Source organism: Manis pentadactyla, chromosome 2 (genome assembly GCF_030020395.1).
Source record: "Manis pentadactyla isolate mManPen7 chromosome 2, mManPen7.hap1, whole genome shotgun sequence".
Classification (NCBI taxonomy): domain Eukaryota; kingdom Metazoa; phylum Chordata; class Mammalia; order Pholidota; family Manidae; genus Manis; species Manis pentadactyla.
The window spans coordinates 174,696,478-174,721,268 of record NC_080020.1 but is presented as its reverse complement, the minus strand read 5'-3'; the positions used below and the strand labels follow the sequence as shown (position 1 = coordinate 174,721,268).

The 24,791-nt window shown below is 34.9% G+C and overlaps 1 protein-coding gene across 5 annotated transcripts in view; it reads right to left on the bottom strand.

The window, feature by feature from the left end:
• The window catches only part of EXOC6B (exocyst complex component 6B), a 649,953-nt gene that overhangs the window by 259,176 nt on the left and 365,986 nt on the right, over nt 1–24,791 (bottom strand). For all 5 annotated transcript variants that reach the window (XM_036908371.2, XM_057497096.1, XM_057497097.1 and 2 more), the window contains one exon: nt 10,494–10,673. In XM_036908371.2, the coding sequence (XP_036764266.2) occupies nt 10,494–10,673 (180 nt within the window). The remainder of the gene's footprint in view (nt 1–10,493; nt 10,674–24,791) is intronic.

Genomic DNA, 24,791 nt, shown 5'->3' with positions numbered 1-24,791 from the left:
TAACAAGTAGATGTTCTTAGCCGAAGCACTTTTTAAAGATATAATACATTCAGGGAAGCAAATTAATTTTTTGGCTCTGTCTCTCTGTGTGTGTCACTCTAATTTTTTTTAAGAAGGTAGTTTTTCCTTAAGAAGAGCCTGAACCTCATCTATAGTCAGGCAGCTGAAGAGTAACAAGCCTGCAGTTGCTAATTCAAGGTAGGAGGAGTCCCCAGAGGCAAGTATATACTGTGTCTGATATCCAATAATGTGTGTTATTGTTTGGAGAAGTTCAAGCACTTACTAAACCATATTAAAACTGTGGCTATAAACCACCATGAAAGTATTGCAGAACAGTGGCATGTACCAGATTCCTGCTCATTTAACTGTGAACTCCTCACCCCACAACATGTGCACTAGATGTTCTGAAGTATGCTGGCACCAATCAGTAGGCTCAAGTATGCCATCTTGTCCAATAAGTTAAAACACAGTTTAGAATGACCTGACTGCAATATTCCCCTGCAGCAGCATTTTCTTCCTTGGGAACTTGGAAAAATATCTTTTTGGTGTTTTCCCAACCTCATTCTCAATGAAATGGAATTGTAAAGCAAAATAAATTCATAATAAAGAGCTGTAATCAGAGGAGATGTCATGAGATGGCAAACAGTCATCCAAGTTGGAGGTCACTGTTGCTTGCACAATCCCTGTTAAAAATATTCCATCTCATCATGACATTCACTGAATACTTACTCAGTGTTGGATATATTAAAAAGTCTAAGACATTTTCCTTCAAAGAACTTGTAACCTGAGTTGATGATAAAGGGAATATACAGAAAAAATATAATGTTAGATAATGTATCTTAACTTTCAACTAGAGAAAGGAAACAATAAGATCTATAGGAGTTTACTAGAAAGTCAAACCCTTGGGATATGACTTGCGGGGAGGAAGGCAACTAGTCCTAAAAGACTTCACAGGGAAAATAGGTTTTAAATTGTATTTTAAAGGAAGAAAAGATTTTAAAGTGAAATGAGACATCCTTCCAAGGAAAAAGAAAACCACAAACAAAAGTCTACAGCCAGGAATAAGTATATTATGTTTGGAAACAATGAATAGATACACTTGGCTATAGTCAAACATTTACGTAAAGGAATTACACAAAATACATATAACGTGGACAAGAGTTACACTAGAAGAAGTCAGAATCACTAAAAGTTTCTAAACAGAGGGTGTTGCTGACACACCAGTTTTTTTGGAATACACATCTGAATATAAATTGACATAAGAAGAAACTCTGCGTTATGTTCTTCCTTTAATCATTACACATCCTCAATTGTCCTCTTATTATGATTTATTATCCCTGTTCTAACCAGGACATCTCAATTCCAAAGCACCCACACATACTCCAAACATCTTCCTTTAGTCTTTGAAATCTTAGGGAAAAAGCAACTAGTTTAGTTTACTATAGCAAAAAGATCACAGGCTTTGGCATGAGAGGTCTCAATATAAATCCCTGTTCCACCATACGTTACTTGTACGATCTTGGGCAATGATTTACCTACTTATTCCTAAGTTTAATCTGTAAAAACAAGTTACTTTGTACACAGAAATAAGTTCCATGAAGGAGATAGGCACCTAAAAGAGCATAGAAATTTGGGTTTTTTTTCCTTTCATTATTGTAATTTATGAGCAAAGGTAAATCTGAAATGGAAGAGAAGCTATAAAAACCTAAAACTTTTTAATAAAGCAAATGCTTAAATATTTTTAAAATGCCAATAATGAATATTTTTAAGTTAAATTTACATTTAATGTATTTCCTGCTGACCTTTTTCTCTAATACTAACATGTTTTTAGAGTTTTTACATACTTGTAAACACAGTGTTTATAAAATTTGTATTCTGCTTCCTTCATTTAACATGGTAGTATAAAGTCTGTGCAATGTTATTAATTTTCATAAAATTAGTTTTAATAAATGTGTAACAGTTCACTGAACAACAGTATTATAGTTTATATAACCATTACTGCTTATTACAAAGTTAAAGTTGTTTGTAATTATTTGCTCTTATAAGCAATGTTGACATAATTATTTTGTCCTCAGAAAACACTCAGCTTCCCACTACCCCAACACCAGTGAGAAGGAGTAGTTTCCTTTCCATTTTATAAAGACATCTGAGATATTAAGGTAGCCAGATATAGCATATCCAAGGTGTTCTCCCTGGTATCTCTGACTCTTCAACAGCACATCAGATATAAAAAGTTACAGTTGTAGGATTTTGTAGTCCTTCAAGCCCTAGGTTCTCTATATTTTCTACCTTATCTCAACTCCAAAAACACAATTATAGGTAAATGACTCTTAGTATTTGGAATCAAACATTCTTAATCTTTTATTTAATAACTATAAGAGAGGAGACGATCTGAAGATCATTAATAAACAGTCAAGTGGACTGCTGGCTGAATACCGCCGGAAAGAATGGCTGTGGTGGCTGATAATAGTAGCTTTAGTGGGGAAATATTAAGTGATAGCCCAACATACAAAGATAACTCTGAAGAAAGACAAAACTCATAAAGAATGTAACTAACTCAGAATCTCAAGACTACTATCCCAAGGAGATAATTTGTTGATTTCAAAATATGTAGCTCAAATAACCGAATCTTAACAACATAGAACATAAATAACACTTTGGGAACCTAATCAATTTCTCAGTAGCAGAGAAATCATTAACAAATCTGTAATTTTTGCTCCAACTGAGGAAAAACAAAACAAAACAAAAACCCTTAGATACTGGCTCTACCTATGCAATTTATTTGAAGAAAAATTCAATTAATATCCTGAAGGCTCTAATGCTCTGCTCCACTGAGGACGCCTGAAACTTCCTTATTTTGTTCCAAAGACAACCATAGGCATTGGGCTGACTCAGAGAATCGTTATTACTAGCAGATGAGAGGATTTTCACGTGAGGTATCAGCTAAGGGAACTAGGTTAGGTTAAAAACAGGCAACCCACTTACTGGTATCTTTCCCATTGCTAAATAGAGTTTCCATTTTATGAGCACATCACCACAATTTACCTCTCCTATTGAGAATTGTTCTGGTCATAATGACTAAGATTTTATAGAAGCAAAAAAATTTATGCAAACAAAAAATATGGAGTAAGAATCTCACTGAGGAAATGGAATTTAAATGATGGCTCCATGAAATATAGCCTAGTGTTTCTCATGCATAGCTTAGAGGTATTACAGCCCAGTGAGAAGAGAACAAGGGCTTTAGGGGCAGCTCCCACCTAAGATCCACTGCCTCTAGATGATTACCTCTTGACAAATTTAGTGAACCTCTCTATGCTTTGCTTTTTCATGTGTAAAATGGGATGATAATAATACTATTTTGCAAATTTGTTGCAAGGAATAAATGATTACATATATAAAAATAATGATTTGTATAATATATGTATTATATATATAGAACCATTTAATATATAATATATAGAATCATTTATTCCTTGCAATAATATCACAGAGAGAGAGAGAGAGAAAGAGAAAGTGCTTAACATAGTACCTGGTACATGGCATACACTCAAGAGATGGTAGCTAGTATTAAATATTGAGAGACAGTTTTATGTAGTGGGAAAAACATAACCCCAAGTAAAAACACTAGGATCTACTCCCATTATTGATTTATTTTCTGACCTTCAGCAAGACTGCTTTAAGCCTCAGGTCCACATTTGTCAAATGGGGAAAATAATAACTGCCCATATATCATAGAGGTTGTTTTAATTATACAAATGGCTTGATTAAAATATCATTTTAATAATATTGAAATCCCTTTATATATTCTTATTATCTTTTTTTTTTAATTCTGCCACTTTAAAAACAATGATCTTTATTTGGGTAAGCTTGACAGGATGTAGAGGGAGAAAGACCAATTTAGAGTTTTAACCTGAACAAACTTGGTCCTTATCTCAGGATAATAACTTTTCTTTTTAATAATTAAATGATTACTTTTAATGATAGATGTGATCCAAAAATGGTGTTCAATTCCCAGGTAGGAATGTAGTTAATTATTTAAAACAAGTTACCTCCACAAAAACTTATTGCAACTTATACAAAGTGCTGCACAGTCTACAGGGATAGAGATGAATAAAACTCTTTATGCAGTTTACAGTCCTGTAGCTGGCAATCAATCTAGAAGGCAGGATGAGATAATGGAGCAGTTTTAAAGTCAAATAAATCTGTTTAAATCCTGACCCTGCCACCTATTTGCTCTATCTCTTACAGAGTATATGCCTGAGTTAGTATTCTCATTATTAAATGTAGTAATGATACCTACTGATTTAGGGATTTTGCATCTTCATTAAGTGGGAAGACATATATCACATGTAAAGCATCTGGAACACAGTAGGTCCTTCTTAATTACCACCCTCCTCTTTCCTGAAATAAGTACACAAATGAATGACACATCTCACCCAAGACAGAATTAGGCTAATTTCACAAAGAAGGAAGATGTCCCATCTGGTGAGGAGAGCTGGAGAGCGCTTCACGGATGATGTGGGATTTGAAATAAGCCTTGAGTATGGGTGAGATTTTGGTACATACAGCTAAAGGGGAGAAGCAGTTCAAGCAGACAAAAAGGCATGAAAAAAACACCCAAAAGAGTAGAAGACTGTGGGCTGCGCTTGACAAAGAGCATTACTTCAGTCTGGAAGGAATATCTCAGGCAAATAGAAAATAAAGCAAGATAAAGAGAAAAAGGTGGTTTGGGGTCACATTACGGCAAGTCTTGGCAGTCAGAGAGAAGGTTTTGTGTTTAATGGGAGGCAAAAACAGTTTCTAAATAGCAGAATCATTTAGTCCTGAGATGGCAGCAGAATTAAATGGAGTGCCAGGAGAAATGTCAGTTTTAACAGGGGTTTTGACAGGAACAATTTCAGGAAATAACTTTCCCTTAAAGATGACCTAACAAGTAACTGCCCAGGCAGGAAGAAGCCAACAACAGATACTACTGTATTTTAGACAGAGAAACTAAGGCAAACCAAGGTGGGTAAAGAGAGCTCTTGTCCCAGGTTATATAAATTAACATGAACAGCAGACAGAGAAAACAAATACAGGATTCCCTCCTCTGGGTCTGTTACTTGAGAAAGCATTTCCTCTCTCTCAAGCATTTCTGAAAGATAATTATCAGGATAACAAGGGTAAATTCTCAAAAGCATGTTCTTATGCTGAGCATGCAAAATGGGTAGCTGGGCATTCCATTGTAAATTATATGTTTGGAGCCTGAACAAACGCTTGTGTGCTTACTTTATCTGTTAACTCACGGACACAGCAACACTGCAGAACTCTAATTGTGGAAAACCTTATTACAAACGTTTCTGGGTGCCTCATGTAGGTAGGCCACCTTGGTCACCAAAAGGGAAAATAGTTGTTTAAGTTTCAATAATTTTCCCCTGGCCATTCACTATCAAGTAAGGTGTGATCTAGGATATCCTCTCTCACCCAAACACACACTCACACACACCTAGATATTATCCCCTTGGCTATGTTGCTATTGTGGTGACAAAACATCCCTGAGAACTAAGAAAAACTGGGGATTTCAAAATTCAGAACAAGACAGTCTTTGCCTTTTTTTTGCAGTTCTTTCCATATATTTATTTCCTATCATTCAATCCCTCTTTGACAGAAAGTCACTCTTGCCGGGGAATTTAAAATATGAAAAGAAATATTCATATTAATTAAAAGGCAAATGATTTTGGTTCTTTCTCAGAAATAGCTCCTTCTTCTCTTATATTTTGCTAATATTGCTCAAGAGCAAACCTTAGACACAGTTCTGTATGTTTTCTATTTTTTAATACAACATTTCACTAATATGAGATTCCATGAAGAAGTTTTCTGGCTGCTGGGGAGCCTGAACAGAAATGCTGGGTGATCTATTTTGATGTCTGTGGAAAACCAGAAGGAGTACTTCTAGAAGTCATACAAATTTGATGATAGAGTATATGATCGTTGGTAAATACAACTACTTTTTGAAAGCATGGCTTCAGAAACAGATCTGTATATTAGACAAATAGAAACGTGGCATTTGTGGAAGAAATATTGAGGATTTAGGACTATGAATTACCTCTGGCTTTGAATCTGAATGGTGGGATCATCTCAAGTAATACTGAGAGGTTAGAGCATCAGAATAAAGAAAAAAAGAAAAAATTCTCAACTAATACTTACAAGTAAAGCCCTGCAAGAAACGTCGTAACTATACAGTTAGCAATAGCATGCATGTACTTTTTCTAGAGATGCATGAGCTTTTCTAGATTCATGCATGAGATTGAATCACAGTACTATTTCTAAAAAGCCTGGACATTAAAGTTAAGTTGACATATGATCATTATTGTATATATAGGAACCATTGTATTATATGACATTTATAAACAGTAACACTAAGGTGTCATTTTTATTTTAAAGAACAGAAAAATTAAAAAAACAAGGAAGATGAGTATAGGGGACACACCTACAAGATGGCTTTGACTTTGAACTATTGCTTTATTTCCTATGATTCTGCAAAACCTTACTCACTCAAGTAACCGCACAATGCTGGGGGGGATATAAAAGACAAAATACTATTGGCCATTTTCCTTCTAAAAAACGAAACACATTATTTTTTAAATTTTTCAAATAAGAGATTTTTTTAAAACATAAATTAATTATTAAAGACAGAATAAACTTGAGATAGAGAACAATCATTCTAAATATCACCTTCTCCCACACCCAGGATTACAAAAACAGCAAACGTTTTGTGACAGAAAAATAATTTTTAAAAACACAGATAAAAAGGAAAAATTAAAAGCTACATAGAGATAAGTACAGTTAAACTAGGGAGTATGTAGATCTAGATTTTTAATATATAAAATATATATGATTAACATGCCTATATCTGTATTAACAAAAATGAAATTATGCTGCTTATACTATTTTGCAATCTGCTTTTCCAATAAAGAGATAATCAACATACTTAAAAAATAAATATGCATCTACATTAATTTAATGCATGACTGATATCATATTATGTGAACATATAATAATTTATTTAGCTAACACATCTGTTTCTGGCCTTTTCATTTAAATTCGAGTCTATGAAAGACAATACTGTGTTGAACATACTTTTATCTTAATTTTATAATACAGCCATGATTACTTCATTAAATTAGATTTCTAAAAGTGAGATTACAGGATAAAAATAAATTTTAAGAGATTTCTGAGGTATATTGAAAAACTGACTGCCAATAAGACTATACCAATTTATATGTCTATGAGCAATCTACACCTAGTTCCTGAAATATTTCTCACAAATTTTTAATGTGGTCATTTTCTTACTTTTGGCAAGTGTAGAGGCAAAAATATCCTACAATATTAGTATATATGCCCTAAGACTAGAATCATACATTTTGTTCATGTTATCATTGGTCTCCCACTTTTCTTCTTTTCTGACTGCCTAAATATTTCTTCTGCAAATTTTCCCCTTAAGTTGTGTGTCTTCCCATGAGATTTGAAATGATGTATAATACTGTCGTATATTATACATATCAACCTTTGGGAATATTAACTATAATTATTTTTCTTGAAAAGTTCTATTTTCCTTGTTAAATTCTTTCAGGTACTTTAAAAAAGATTTTATGCAGTTAAACTATTAACCTTCTCCTTAACGATGTCAATCCTTTGTGTCAACCCTATGATGATGACTTTCTTTCAGATTATAAAAATATTTGCTAATATTTTTGTTTCTTTTAAAAAATTTAAACATGGATTTGATCTAGAATTCCTTTTGCTGTATTAAGTATGAAATTAACATTCTTTTTACCCAAATGAGCGGACAGTAGTGGCAACAGCAATTGCTAAATGTCACCTTTATCGTATACCAAATTCTTACATACACTTTGAACTATCTATGGATTTTATGTTCTATTTCTTTAATCTATCAGTCTATGCCAGTGTGAGAAGGGTATTAACTAAATAACTTTTGGTTCATAGTAACACTTCTATATTTGATAGGAAAAAAACACTCATTTTCTTTTTCATGTCTTTTGGCAACACTGCCCATTTTTGTCTCCAAATGAATCTGAGATTTACTTTGTTAATTTACCCTACCACTACCAAATTCACTTGGTATTCATTACCATTAGATTAATTTTGGAAAAACTCTCTACACTATAAATATTCCCATCCTAGAACACTGTATGTATTTGTAAACAATGAAGTCTCTTTTAAATCACTCTGTCACATGTTCTTCACATGAGTGCTATATATTAACTAAGCATGCTCATAGAGCTCTTAAGACTCACACCCCAATAGTGAGTAGGGAATTGCTTTGCAATTAATTTTCTAAGCTAACATAAAAGGAGCTGGTTTGTATTCTAAGTGGACCATCTAACCAATCAAAAGTCTTATTGGACCTAATTATTTTTCAGTTGGTTTTCTTAGATTATCCAATTAAACAATGCTAATCTATGAGCAGTGATAATTAAGCATGGCTCATTTCAAAACATAATTTATTTCCTTTTTTACCTTATTTATTTGACAGAACTTCTAAAGCAGTGGTGAAAAGCATTATAACTATACTTCTGATGTTAATGCAAGAAAGTTTTTCTAGCATTTCACTGTTATATCTATGGTGGCTGCTGAATTTCATATAGATTCTCATTTAATGTTATTGAAATACTTTATTGCTTGTATTTTAGTAAGTTTTTTTTTAATCAGGAATGCAGGCTGGAAGTTATATAATGTCTCTTGAAAATATATATGAATAATCATTTTACTTTATCTCCCTTACCTAGTAATATATAAATTATATTAATAGATTTTAAAATATTAAACTATCCTTGTATTTCTACAGTAAATCCTACATAGTAGTGCTAAATTTTTTTCTTAAAACACTTGTGAATTGACTTGCTAACATTTATTCATTTTATTTTTTTAACCATAATTGTGAGATTAGTTCATAGTTTTCCCTTTTGTGCTACTTTTTGTCTAGCTTTGGTATCAAGATGAAACTAGATGAAATGATCTAGTTTTCTGCAGGCCAATACTTCCTCTAACTAAGCACTATAGGAAAGACAGTATAAAACTTAGAGAAAATGTATATATAAAGGCACCAGAAGGCTGTGAAGTAATAAGGACTAAAAGAAATAAAACTGCAAAGAGGGCAGACATTTTAAGGTGAGCTAAGGATCTGCAACTGTTTTCCTGAAGGCATCTGCCAAACTTAGGCATAGGAACAGACTGAGAATATGGGTTAGGTCCAGGCAGAGACTAGCTACTGGGACAAAAGAAATCATTGAATATTTGATGCTTCCATGGGTCTGAAATGCCAAAACTGGGCCAGTTTTCTCCTCAAGACATTTTCTGAATTCTAAAGCTACCCAGCTGAGGAAAATAAGGTGTAAGCCAAAACCTTTGAAAAGCAAACTAAGATTTCCTGCAGTCTCACAGTGTTTCAGAAAAAGACTCACCAGTGGGAGGATTCATGCAACTCTCAGGTGGGAGCTGAAAGCTTGTGAGGGAGTGGTGAATTGACACTGACAACCTCCAACCACTTTTCTTCCGTCTCACAACCGCTGATCTAGGTAAGACTCCTTCTCAAGACATTAGCCAAAGTTTAGAATTGATAAGGGCAAGAGGCTGAAGAGAAGGTTTCTCTGAAAAGTGGAGTGTTCAAAAGTCCTCTTGGTGCTGAAGAGACAATGATGTGCCAGGCTAGCATTAAAATCTCTGAAGGAACACATCCTAGCAACAGGGGCAAACCCAATGTACACCACAACAGCAGACCAAGCTTGACCCAGATCAGTCCATAATTGGAATAATGTGATGAGACTCAAAGCACAATCTCTGTACTCATTCCACCTACTTGAAAAGGGAAAGAGTGAATCCTTTCTAGTGGAGAGGATATCACCTGGAACCTCTACATATTTTAAACACCCTATCTGATGTCAACCAAAAAATAGTAGGAAGAGGTAGAACCATATAAGCAATAATCAAAAAAAAATCAAACAAATCTGGCTACATGTAGGTGAACTACATACTGGCATTAGTAAACAATGACTTTAAAATGACTGTGGTTAATACACTAAAGGAAATAGAGAAGAGATAAACAAATTAGATAAAAAGATGGAGAATTTCACCAGAGAATTTGAGGTGTAAAAAAAATTAAATGCATATTCTAGAAGTAAAAGATACAAATCTGAAATTCTGACTCCTAAGTTTCTCTCCTATTTCTACCAAGGCACTCAATATGTGTTTGCACTAATTACCTTGAAGTTAGGTAGATATAAATAGACATAATATTAGAGACCAGTTTCAGAATAAACAAAACACAAAAGTCAATGAAAAATGATGGAAAAAGTCTCTAAATCTTGCCAAGAGAGGATCATCCTGAAGAGCTTCCTGGCTGGTAAAATCAGAAAAAAACATCATTTGCCAAACTATAGTTTAAGAGCACTTTTTTCCGTAAAACGGGCAAAGTTAGTGCAACTGTCACTTACAGGAAGATGCGTGAATACAGCAAAGGTGCTACGTAGAAAGGCAATGAGGTCTACTAGGTAGTCACTAGCTTTGTTGCCCAAGTCTCCTGTCATCCAGTCATAATCGGCCAGTTGTAGAAACTGGTCAATCTTCTGGTTTAAGTTGGTATAAATCTCTTCTTCAGCAGCATGTCTGGCATCCTGTGAAATACGGAATTTTAAAAAGCATTCAGACTTCTGGGATAAGCAATGCAGAAATTTCTGCTTCGAGACATCTCACACTTATATCTATTAAGAATTGGGAACATTATGGTCCATTAATCTTTCTTTTTTCAAAAGCACCGTAGAGTATATTTTGCATTTGCAAGACAATCTATTATTTTTGACTCACCAAATAGAGAATATGCCTTCACTGGCCTCAGCTCTCTGCATCCTTTCTTACGTTCCCATCTGTTCAAAACTACTCGCTCTCAGGATCCTATTCCTTTTCGTCTTTTCTGGGACTCCAAGACCCACTGTCCCTGTAATACCAATCTCTCTATATTACCTGGTCTCTTCACTTTATTATAAATATCCTGAAGTTTCAACTTAATGCTCTGTACTCCTACTAGTTACTATCCTACCTCCTTAGTTTCTTTGTCATCAAGCCTCTTCAAGATTGGTATACTCTGATGTTTCCTAAAGTGTCTTCTAGGTAACACCAGTCCTGAAATATGCTAAAACACCACCAAAAGAGTTCCTATATCAAGTAAGTTTGAGAACACCTACTTAAGAGATTTATAATGTATGCTAGTATACAAAAGGCTTTAATAATTGTGATGGCACTAATGTTCCAAAAAAAATATATTCAGGACAAAAGGGTCTTTGCATTGCACCAGGGCGATCAGGATTCCAATGCTGACAACCCATCACTATTGATGGGTCCAGGGCAACCCCTGACTTCTATGCTACCACATCCAATATTCATTGTTCAGTCTGATCTTACTTGATTTCTCTTAAACATTCTCTTCTAGAACTCTGTTCTTCAGCTTTTATGACATGATTTTCACCTGGTTTTACTTTTACTTTTCTGGCCTCCAATCCTCTCACTTTCATGGGGTGATTTAATTAACTCCTATGGCTTACACTATCTCTGTCCAAAACCACTCTTGTTAAAGACCCGTAAATCTGCTTCCTGGGCATTATGACCCACAGAAACTTTGCACACAGTGGGTACAGGACTTGGTTGATGATTATTCCCATTCCTCCCCTGTTCAGTTTAGTCCAAGGCAGAGATCTACATATTTGAATCCATTCTTTCCTTCATAGTCACCATCTTATAAATTCTAATTCCTAAATTTCTCTTAACTCATACCCTTCTCTCCATTTTCACCTTTTTAATGGTTGCACACTTTTGCAATGTATGTAAATACTATAACATAGTCATAGAATGTTTAACTACATGAACAATGTTTCAATGGGCTCTTCTGTGCTTTCATCTTCACATATTTACATGATAACCTAATGCTCTCCTTGAATTCCCATTTTACTAGGAGTTTCCTATATTTTTTAGAAATTTATGCTTAAAGAAAAATTGAGTAGAAAGTGCAGAGTTCATATGTACTGTCCCCCATAGCCCTCCTATAGTTTCCCTTACTAAAACTTTCATTAGTATGGTACATTTGTTGGAATTGATGAACCAATAATGATATTTTATTATTAACTAAAGTCCACAGTTTGCATTAGGGTTCACTCTGTGTCATACAGTTCTGTGGGTTCTGACAAATGCATAATGTCTTGCATTCACTATTAGAGTATCATACAGAACAGTTTCACTGCCCAAAAATCCTCTTGTACTCTAGTAATCCTTCCCTCACTCATCCCCTGAATCCTGGCAACCACAGATCTTTTTACTTCCTCCATAAATTTACCTCTTCCAGAAAGTCATATACTTGTGATCATACAGTATGTAGCTTTCAGATTGGCTTCTTTTACTTAGCAGTATGTATTTAAGCTTCCTCCATGTCTTTCTGTGATTTGATAACTCATTCCTTTTCATCACTGAATAATATTCCATTGTCTGGATATACCACAGTTTTCCTCTTCACCTATTGAAGGACATCTTGGTAGCTTCCAAGTTTTGTAAATTAAGAATACAACTGCTCTAAACATTCATATGTGAATTTTTGTGTGGCTTAAGTTTTTGACTCACTTGGCTTAACACCAAGGAGCACGACTAGTAAAACTATTGAGTCTTCACCTTGTAAGAGACTGACAAACTGTCTTTTAAATGGCATTATCATTTTGCATTAGCAACAGCAATGAGAGAGCCCTGTTGTTACTACAGCATTTGGTGTTAGTGTTTTGGATTTAGCCATTGTAATAGCTGTATTGTTGTATCTTGTTGTTTTAATTTACAATTCCCTCTCTATTCTTTGGTGAGGTTCTGTTCAGATCTTTTGTCCATTCTTAAAATGGGTTGTTTTCTTATTGTTGAGTTTTACCAGTTCTCTGTATACTTTGGATGTGAGTCCTTTATAAGATACGTATTTTGCAAATATTTTCTCCCAGTCTATGGCTTGTCTTTTCATTCTCTTTAACATGTCTTTTCACTGATAATCTTGAATTAACAGTGAATCTATAAATGCAGCTGGAAAGAACTGATATCTTGATAAAATATCGGGTTTTCCTGTTTATGAATATGGTGCATATCTCCATATATTTAGATCTTACTTCTCTGATTTCTTTTCACTAGAATTTTATAGTTTCCTCACATAGATCTTATTTTTTTAGATTTATGCCAATTTCTTTTTTTATATTAATGTAAGTGGTACTGTAAACAAAACAAATTTAATTGCAAATTCCAGTTGTTCATTACTGGTATAATAAGAAAACAAATGACTTTTGTGTATTAATTTTATATCCTAAACCTTGCTATATTCACTTATCACTTTCAGTAACTTTTTTTTACTATCTTCATATTTTCTACTTAGACAGCCATGTCATCTGTAAACAAAGTCAGGTTGATTTCTATCTTCCCAATCCATAAATCTTTCCTTTCCTGTCTTATTGGGTATTAAATAAGAGTGGTCTGAGGGACCATCACTGCCTTTTTCCTGATTTTAGCAGGAAAGCTTCCAGTTTCTCACCACCAAGTCTTATGTTAACTATAGGACTTTTGTAGATATTCTTTATCAATTTAAGGAAGTTACTGTTCTATTCTAGTTTGCTGAGAGGTTTTATCATGAACAGATGCGGGATATTTGTCAAATGATTTTTCTGCATCTACTGATATGACTGATTTTTCTTCTTTAGCCCACTGATGTGAAGATTACATTAACTGATTTTTGAATGTTGAATTAGCTTTGCAGATCTAGAATAAATCCCGCTTGGTTGTAGTGTATACATCTTATATATTGTTGGATTCAGTTTGCTAATGTTTTATTGAGGATTTCTGAATCCATGTTGATGTGAGATATTTGTAATTTTACTTTCATTCATTTTACTGAAGTATATTTGATATACAATATCATACTAGTTCTAAGCATACAACATAGCAATTTAAGAGTTACATACATTATTAAATTCTGACCCTGACTAGTGCAGTTACTATCTGTCAACATAGAAAGATGTTAGAGAACCATTGATGATATTCACATTCACTATGCTGTTTTTTTATCCCCATGACTATATTATGATACAATATCATAACATATTATGATTAAGATTTTGTGCCTCTTGTAATGTTTTGTTGATATTAAGGTAATGGTGGCCTCATACAATGAGTCAGGAAATATTCCTTCTGCTTCTATTTTCTGGAAAACATTATAGAGAGGTGGTGTAATTTCTTCCTCAAATATTTGGGAGAAGGTTTTTTCAGTTTCATTATGATATAGTTGACAAAGTGTAGGATACTGAAAATGTACAATGTAATGACTACATATAAACTGCAAAAGGATTCCACACATTGAGTTAATTAACACATCCATCTTGTTTGTTTATGTATGTATGTATGTATTTTTGTAAGAATATTTAATTTCTACTCTATTACCAAATTTCAATTGCATAAGTTATCATTCATAATCACCATGTTACATATTAGATCCTCACACCTATTCATTTTGTAACTGAAAGTTTGTACTCTTTCATCAGACTTTCACTATTCACCTCATCACCCCAGTCTCCAGCAGCAAAGTTTCTACTTTCTTCTTTCTATTAGTTAAACTATTTTTTTTTCATATCCCACATAAGTGATACCATGTAGTATTTGTCATTCTCTCTTTTCTTATATCACTCAGCATAATGCCTTCTGGGTTGATCCATGTTGTTGCAAATAACAGGATTTCCTTCTCTTTTAAGGCTGCATGACACTCCATTTTGTGTATGATATGTCTGCGTGCATTTATAATTTCTTTATCCATTCATCCACAGATGGGTTCTTGCGTGGTTTCCAAATCTTGGCTATTATGAATAATGCTGTAATGAACATGGAAGTATACAAATCTCCTCAAGATAATGATTTCCATTTCTTTGGATACACACCCAGAGGTGGGATGCAGATCATATGGTAGTTCTAATTTTAATTTCATGAGAAATCTCCACAATGGTTTCCAGAGTGGCTGTACAAGTTTACATTCCCACCAACAGTGCACTAAGGTTTCTTTGTCTTCACATCTTTGCCAGCACTTATTTCTTGTCATTATGATGACAGTTATTCTCACAGGTGTGAGGTAATATATCATTGTGGATTTGATTTGCCCTTGATGATTAGTGATTTTGAGCACCATCTCACATACCTCTTAGTGATTTGTATGTCTTTGGAAAAATGTCTATTAACATCTTTTACCTATTTTTTAAATTGGATTATTTTTTCTTGCTATTGAGTTGCAAGAGTTCCTTGAATATTTTGGATATTAACTCCCTACTGGATATATTGTTTGCAAATATTTTCTTACATTTTCTCAGTTGTCATCTCATCTCAGTAATGGTTTCTTTTGCTATGAAGCTTTTTAGTTTGACAAAGTCCCACTTGTTTATGTTTTCCTCTGTTGCCTTTGTATTGCTGTCAACTCCAAAAAATAACTGCCAAGACTAATGTCAAGGAGCTTACAACCTAGGTTTCCTTCTAGGAATTTTATAGTTTGTCTTCTGTTAATTCTTTTAATCCATTTTGACACATAATTTTTTATGTATAACAGTGGTCCGGTTTCATTCTCTTGCACATAGCTGTGCAGTTTCCACAACACCATTGATTGAAGACACTACCCTTTCCCCATTTTTAATCTTGGTAATTTTATTGTAAATTAATTGGCCATATATGCATGGGTTTCTTTATGGGCTCTCTATTCTATTCCATTGATATATGTGTATACTTTTATGCCAGTATCATACTGTTTTGCTTACTACAGCTTTGTAATATAATTTGAATTCAGGAAACAAGATGCCTCTAGTTTTGTTCTTCTTTCAAAAATAAAAAATTCCACTGGACTTTTGATAGGGATTGCAATGACCCACTTATAAATTAACAACAGATCACTTTGGGTAGTACAGACATTTTAACAATATTAATTTTTCCAATCCATAAACATGGAATTTCTTTCCATTTATTTCTGTATTCTTCAATTTCTTTCAACTAGGCCTGATGTTTGCTATTTTGGAAGGTTATGAATTATTGATCCAATTCTTTCATTAGACATAAGGCTATTCAGATTATCTATTTCTCCTTATGTGGCTTTTGGTAAATTGTATCTTTCAAAGAATTGTTAGGTTATCAAACTGTAGGTGTAGAGTTTTCACTCACTTCTGCTCTAATTTTTACTTTTATTTTTTTCTCATTACTTTGGATTTAATATGCTTTTCCTTCTCTAATTTCTTAAGGTCAAAACTTAGATTACTGATTTCTTTTTTCTAATATATGCAATTAATATGTTTCCCCCTAAGCACTGCTTTCACTGTTGCAAGAAATATTGAAATCATATTTTATTTTCATTTAGTTCAAAGTATTTTTTTACTTCTCTTAAGACGTTTTTTTGGACTCATGTTATTTTGAAGTGTATTGGTTAACCTCAAATATTTGGGGATTTTCTACTTACCTTTCTAACAGAAATTTCATAGTTTAATTCCATGTGGTCTGAAAATGAGTTTTGCATGATTTCTGTAAAATTTGTTGTTTATTACTCAGAACACGGTTAGTCTTAGTGAATGTTCTTATGAGCTTGAGAATAATGTATATTCTGCTATTAATGGATAAAATATTTAATAAATATCAATTTGATACAGTTGATTGATAGTGCTATTCAGTTTAACTATACCTTACAGATTTTCTGCCTCCTGGATCTGTCAAGTACTGATAGAGGGTTTATTAATAGATTTGGGCAATAAGACATTATATCTCATATAAAATACCTTCTTAGCATCTTTTAAAGTACTCATGTATTTTTTCTCATTTTATCAACTAAAGTACTGAATAATTTTAAGCTATTTTTAATACAAGTCATCCTTGTATTTTTTTATAAAAATATCATTGATATACAATCTTACAAAGGTTCCACATGAACAACACTGTGGTTTTTCAACATTCATCCATACTATCAAGTCCTCACCAACCCCAACCATTGCATACTAAGATGCTATAGAGTCATTATTTGTCTTCTCTGTGCTATTATACCTTCCCCATGATCTAATATATTGTGATTGCTAATTATAGTGCCACTTAATCCCACCCACCCTCCCCAACCTCTTCCCTTTGGTAACCACTAGTTCCTTCTTGGAGTCTGTGAGTCTGCTGCTGTTCGGTTCCTTCGGTTTTGCTTTGTTGATATACTCCACAAATGAGTGAAATCATTGGGTACTTGTCTTTCTCCGCCTGGCTCATTTCACTGAGCATAATACCCTCTAACTCAATCCATGTTGTTGCAAATGGTAGGATTTGTTTTCTTTTTATGGCTGAATAATATTCCACTGTGACTATGTACCACATCTTCTTAATCCATTCACCTACTGATGGAAATTTAGCTTGCTTCTATCTCTTGGCTATTTTAAAAGGTGCTGCAATAAACATAGGGGTGCATAGGTCTTTCAGAATCAGGGATCTTGTTTTCTTTGGGTAAATTCCTAGGAGTGGAATTACTGCATCAAATAGTATTTCTATTTTAAGTTTCTTGAGGAACCTCCATATTTTTTCCACAATGGTTGAATGACTTTACATTCCCACCATCAGTGTAGGAGGGTTTCCCTTTCTCTACATCCTCGCCAGCATTTGTTGTTTGTGTTTTGGATGTTGGCCATCCAAACTGGTGTGAGGTATCTCATTGTGCTTTTAATTTGCATTTGCCTGATGACTAGTGATGTGGAGCATCTTCTCATGTGCCTGTTGGCCATCTGAATTTCTTTTTTGTAGAACTGTCTGTTAAGATTCTATGCCCATTTTTTAATTGGGTTATTTGCTATTTATGTATGTTAACTCCTTGCCAGATATGTCGTATCAGAATATATTCTCCCATATTGTAGGATGCCTTTTTGTCCTGGTGATGGTGTCCTTTGCTGTACAGAAGCTTTTAAATTTGATATAGTTCTGTAGTTCCATTCATTCATTTTTATCATGTTTCCTTTGCCTGAGGAGATGTGTTCATGAAAAAGTTACCCATGTTTATATTCAAGAGATTTTCCCTACGTTTTCTTCTAAGAGTTTTATGGTTTCATGACTTACATTCAGGTCATCGATCCATTTTGAATTTACTTTTGTGTATGGAGATAGACAATAATCCAGTTTCATTCTCTCACAGGTGGCTGTCCAGTTTTGGCAACACCAGCTGTTTGAAGAGGCTGTCTTTTCCCCACTGTATATTTATGGCTCCTTTATCATATACTAATTGGCCATATATGTGTGGATTTATATTTGGTCTCTTTATTCTGTTCCATTGATCGATGAGGCTATTCTTGCGCTACCACGAAATTGTTTTGATTACTGTGGCTTTGTAGTAGAGCTTGAAGTTAGGGAGCATAATCGCCCCAGCTTTGTTCTTTGTTCTCAGGATTGCTTTTGCTATTCGGTGTCTTCTGTGGTTCAATATGAATTTTAGAACTATTTGTTCTAGTTTCTTAAAGAATGCTGTTGCTATATTGATACAGATTACACTGAATCTGTAGATTACTTTAGGCAGGATGGCCATTTTGACAACAGTAATTCTTCCTATCGATGAGCAAGGGATGTATTTCCATTTACTGGTATCTTCTTTAATTTCTCTCAACAGTGTCTTGTAGTTTTCAGGTTTATAGGTCTTTCACCTCCTTGGTTAGGTTTATTCATAGGTATTTCATTCGTTTAGATGCAATTGTAAATGAGTTGTTTCCTGATTTCTCTTTTCTGCTAGTTCGTTGTTCACATATAGATAGGAATGCAACAGATTTCTGGGTGTTGATTTTGTATCCTGCAACTTTGCTGAATTCAGTTATTAGTTCTAGTAGTTTGTGGGTGGATTCCTTAGGGTTTTTTGTTTGTTTGTTTGAGAGGGCATCTCTCATATTTATTGATCAAATGGTTGTTAACAACAATAGAATTCTGTATAGGGGAGTCAATGCTCAATGCACAATCATTAATCCACCCCAAGCCTAATTCTCGTCAGTCTCCAATCTTCTGAAGCATAACGAACAAGTTCTTACGTGGTGAATAAATTTTTACATAGTGAATAAGTTCTTACATGGTGAACAGTACAAGGGCAGTCATCACAGAAACTTTCGGATTTGATCACACATTATGAACTATAAACAATCAGGTCAAATATGAATACTCATTTGATTTTTATACTTGATTTATATGTGGATCCCACATTTCTCCGTTTATTATTATTATTACTGTTTTTAAAAAAATGCTGAAGTGGTAGGTAGATATAAGATAAAGATAGAAAACTTACTTTAGTGTTGTAAGAGAGTAAATGAAGATGATCAGGTGTGTGCCTGTAGACTATGTGTTAATCCAAGCTAACAACGGCAATAAAACATCCACAGATGCAGAAGATTTTTCTTCAAACAGGGGGGTGTGAGGTTCTAAGCCTCACCTCTGTTGATCCCCAATTTCTCACCTGATGGCCCCCCTGCAACTGTGCCTGTCTTAGGTTGTTCCTCCCTTGAGGAATCTTACCCATCTCTGACTAACCAGTCATCTTCCAGGGCCATACAGGGAAATGCACAGTTGGTAAGTGAGAGAGAAGCCATATTGTTTGAAAAGGTTAACTTTTTACTTCTTTGCAGATTTATGCCCTGTAGCTTCTATGCCCAGCATTTGTCTTGAGGTATCTTTACAACCTGGAGGAATTATGATACTCGGTAAATTCGATATGAGGCATGAATTCTATTTAAGGGTTGTAATTAGGAAGGAAGAAGAAAAGCTATAGAAGTAGCAGGCGGCAGAAAACATGGGAAGATTGATTATTTCTTTGACATATCTTCTTGTAGAGTAACTTAAGCATGTATAGGTTTTAAAATACTAAATAAATTGCACACACTCATTAACATAATAGGAATACAGTTATATAACCAAAGCAGATCTACAATTACCAGCCATCTCCAGTGAAGCCAAGAAAACCAGTTAGGCACCCTAGGCATTTGTGAAAATTTGTCTATGATATGCTGGATATTGTCCAACTGTGCTTGAACAGTCTGAGAGAAACCAGACAAATTAAAACAGCCCATTCCTGGGAACTGTTCACATCACATATGTTCTTTTAACAGTAGATAGTCTGTAGATTTTGGAGCGCTACAACTTGCACTTCTCCTAATTCTTGGTTGAGTTCCAACAGTGTAGATCCAGTCAAATTTGTTGTTTTACTGTATGCACAGTCCAGCTTAGATATCTCCTTCTTCATTCCAATGTCAAGTCCAGGAACTGGTGGGATGAATGCAGCTACAACTGCATCATCGGCTGGATCTTTGTTGAGGTTTTTTGATGATCATCTTCTGGTATGACTCTTCCAGAGAGTGCTGATATTGGAAGTTCTTCTTCATATCGTATCTTAGCTCATTTTCTGGGTATCCAAATTAGGCTTTGATCCTCTGTATAAACACAAACAGACCCTTTGCCCACACTTTGATCTGCCCTTTATATCATTGTGTAGAACTCATTGGAGGTCACCACACAGGAACTGATTCTTTTTTTTTTTTTGAGAGAAAGGAATATTACCAGAAAAGTGTTCCTCCATAGCCGATCATCTGACACCCTTTAAGTGATCAAAATTAAGGATATTTAAAGCATGCATTAATCGTTGGTTTACAGTTAGTTTTATCCTATCAGGGAGTAATACCCCTAAACTTTCTTTTTTTTTTTTTTTGTTACCTTGAATCTACACTTACAAGAAGAATATTATATTTACAAGGCTCTCCCCCATACCAGGTCCCTCCTATGAACCCGTTTACAGTCACTGTCCATCAGCATAGCAAAATGTTGTAGAATCACAAGTTGTCTTCTCTGTGTTGTACAGCCCTCCCCTTTCTTGCACCACCCCCATGCATGCTAATCTTACTACACCTCTTCATCTTCCCCCCCACTTATCCCTCCCTACCCACCCATCCTCCCCAGACCCTTTCCCTTTGGTACCTGTTAGTCCATTCTGGGGTTCTGTGATTCCGCTGCTGTTTTGTTCCTTCACTTTTTCCTTTGTTCTTATACTCCACAGATGAGTGAAATCATTTGGTATTTCTCTTTCTCCACTTGGCTTATTTCACTGAGCAAAATACCCTCCAGCTCCATCCATGTTGCTGCAAATGGTAGGATTTGCCCTCTTCTTATGGCTGAGTAGTATTCCATTGTGTATATGTACCACATCTTCTTTATCCATTCATTTACCAATGGACATTTAGGTTGCTTCCAATTCTTGGCTATTTTAAATAGTGCTACGATAAACATAGGGGTGCATCTGTCTTTCTCAAACTTGATTGCTGCACTCTTAGGGTAAATTCCAAGGAGTGGAATTTCTGGGTCAAATGGTAAGACTATTTTGACCATTTTTATAAACCTCCATACTGCTTTCCACAATGGTTGAATTAGTTTACATTCCCACCAGCAGTATAGGAGGGTTCCCCTTTCTAAACAGCCTCACCAACGTTCATTGTTGTTTGTCTTTTGGATGGCAGCCATCCTTACTGGTGTGAGGTGATACCTCATTGTAGTTTTGATTTGCATTTCTCTGATAATTAGTGATGTGGAGCATCTTTTCATGTGTCTGCTGGCCATCTGTATTTCTTTTTTGGAGAACTGTCTGTTCAGTTCCTCAGCCCATTTTATAATTGGATTATTTGTTTTTGTTTGTTGAGGCGTGTGAGCTCTTTATATATTTTGGACGTCGAGACTTTATCAGATATGTCATTTAAAAATATATTCTCCCATACTGTAGGGTTCCTTTTTGTTCTATTGATGGTGTCTTTGGCTGTACAGAAGATTTTCAGCTTAAGATAGTCCCACTTGTTCATTTTTGCTGTTGTTTTCCTTGCCCGGGAAGATACGTTAAAGAAGAGGTCACTCATGTTTATGTCTAAGAGGTTTTTGGCTATGTTTTTTTCCAGGAGTTTAATGCTTTCATGAATTACATTCAGGTCTTTGATCCATTTTGAGTTTACTTTTGTATATGGGGTTAGACAATGGTCCAGTTTCATTCTCCTACATGTAGCTGTCCAGTTTTGCCAATCACATCTGTTGAAGAGACTGTCATTTCGCCATTGTATGTCCATGGCTCCTTTATCAAATATTAATTGACCATATATGTCTGGGTTAATGTCTGGAGTCTCTAGTCTGTTCCACTGGTCTGTGGCTCTGCTCTTGTGCCAGTACCAAATTGTCTTGATTACTATGGCTTTATAGTAGAGCTTGAAGTTGGGGAGTGAGATCCCCCCTACTTTATTCTTCTTTCTCAGGATTGCTTTGGCTATTCGGGGTCTTTGGTGTTTCCATATGAATTTTTGAATTATTTGTTCCAGTTCATTGAAGAATGTTGCTGGTAATTTGACAGGGATTTCATCAAATCTGTATATTGCTTTGGGCAGGATGGCCATTTTGACGATATTAATTCTTCCTAGCCACGAGCATGGGATGAGTTTCCATCTGTGAGTGTCCCCTTTAATTTCTCTTAAGAGTGACTTGTAGTTTTCAGAGTATAAGTCTTTCACTTCCTTGGTTAGGTTTATTCCTAGGTTTTTTTTTTTTTATGCAATTGTGAATGGAGTTGTTTTCCTGATTTCTCTTTCTGTTGGTTCATTGTTAGTGTATAGGAAAGCCACAGATTTCTGTGTGTTGATTTTGTATCCTGCAACTTTGCTGTATTCCGATATCAGTTCTAGTAGTTTTGGGGTGAAGTCTTTAGGGTTTATTACGTACACTATCATGTCATCTGCAAATAGTGACAGTTTAACTTCTTCTTTATCAATCTGGATTCCTTGTATTTCTTTGTTTTGTCTGATTGCCGTGGCTAGGACCTTCAGTACTATGTTAAATAACAGTGGAGAGAGTGGGCATCCCTGTCTAGTTCCCGATCTCAGAGGAAAAGCTTTCAGCTTCTCGCTGTTCAGAATAATGTTCGCTGTGGGTTTATGATATATGGCCTTTATTATGTTGAGGTACTTGCCCTCTATTCCCATTTTGCTGAGGGTTTTTATCATGAATGGATGTTGAATTTTGTCAAGTGCTTTTTCAGCATCTATGGAGATGATCATGTGGTTTTTGTCTTTCTTTTTGTTGATGTGGTGGATGATGTTGATGGACTTTCGAATGTTGTACCATCCTTGCATCCCTGGGATGAATCCCACTTGGTCATGGTGTATGATACTTTTGATGTATGTTTGAATTCGGTTTGCTAATATTTTGTTGAGTATTTTTGCATCTACGTTCATAAGGGATATTGGTCTGTAGTTTTCTTTTTTGGGGGTGCCTGGTTTTGGTATTAGGGTGATGTTAGCGTCACAGATTGAATTTGGGAGTATCCCCTCCTCCTCTATTTTTTGGAAAACTCTAAGGAGAATGGGTATTATGTCTTCCCTTTATGTCTGATAAAATTCCGAGGTAAATCAATCTGGCCTGGGGGTTTTGTTCTTTGGTAGTTTTTTGATTACCGCTTCAATTTCGTTGCTGGTAATTAGTATGTTTAGATTTTCTGTTTCTTTCTGGGTCAGTCTTGTAAGGTTGTATTTTTCTAGGAAGTTGTCCATTTCTCCTAGGTTTCCCAGCTTGTTAGCATATAGGTTTTCATAGTATTCTCTAATAATTCTTTGTATTTCTGTGGGGTCTGTCGTGATTTTTCCTTTCTTGTTTCTGATACCATTGATTTGTGTTGACTCTCTTTTCTTCTTAATAAGTCTGGCTAGAGGCTTATCTATTTTGTTAATTTTCTTGAAGAACCAGCTCTTGGTTTCATTGATTTTTGCTATTGTTTTATTCTTCTCAATTTTATTTATTTCTTCTCTGATCTTTATTATGTCCCTCCTTCTGCTGACCTTAGGCCTCATCTATTCTTCTTTTTCCAATTTCGATAATTGTGACATTAGACCATTCATTTGGGATTGTTCTTCCTTTTTTAAATATGCTTGGATTGCTATATACTTTCCTCTTAAGACTGCTTTTGCTGCGTCCCACAGAAGTTGGGGCTTAGTGGTGTTGTTGTCATCTGTTTCCATATATTGCTGGATCTCCATTTTGATTTGGTCATTGATCCATTGATTATTTAGGAGCGTGTGGTTAAGCCTCCATGTGTTTGTGAGCCTCTTTCCTTTCTTTGTACACTTTATTTCTAGATTTATGACTTTGTGGTCTGAAAAGTTGGTTGGTAGGATTTCAATCTTTTGGAATTTTCTGAGGCTCTTTTTGTGGCCTAGTATGTGGTCTATTCTGGAGAATGTTCCATGTGCACTTGAGAAGAATGTATATCCCGCTGCTTTTGGATGTAGAGTTCTATAGATGTCTATTAGGTCCATCTGCTCTACTGTGTTGTTCAGTGCTTCCGTGTCCTTACTTATTTTGTGCCCGGTGGATCTATCCTTTGGGGTGAGTGGTGTGTTGAAGTCTCCTAGAATGACTGCATTGCAGTCTATTTCCCCCTTTAGTTCTGTTAGTATTTGTTTCACATATGCTGGTGCTCCTGTGTTGGGTGCATATATATTTAGAATGGTTATATCCTCTTGTTGGACTGAGCCCTTTATCATTATGTAGTGTCCTTCTTTATCTCTTGTTACTTTCTTTGTTTTGAAGTCTATTTTGTCTGATATTAGTACTGCAACCCCTGCTTTCTTCTCGCTGTTGTTTACTTGAAATATGTTTTTCCATCCCTTGACTTTTAGTCTGTACATGTCTTTGTTTTTGAG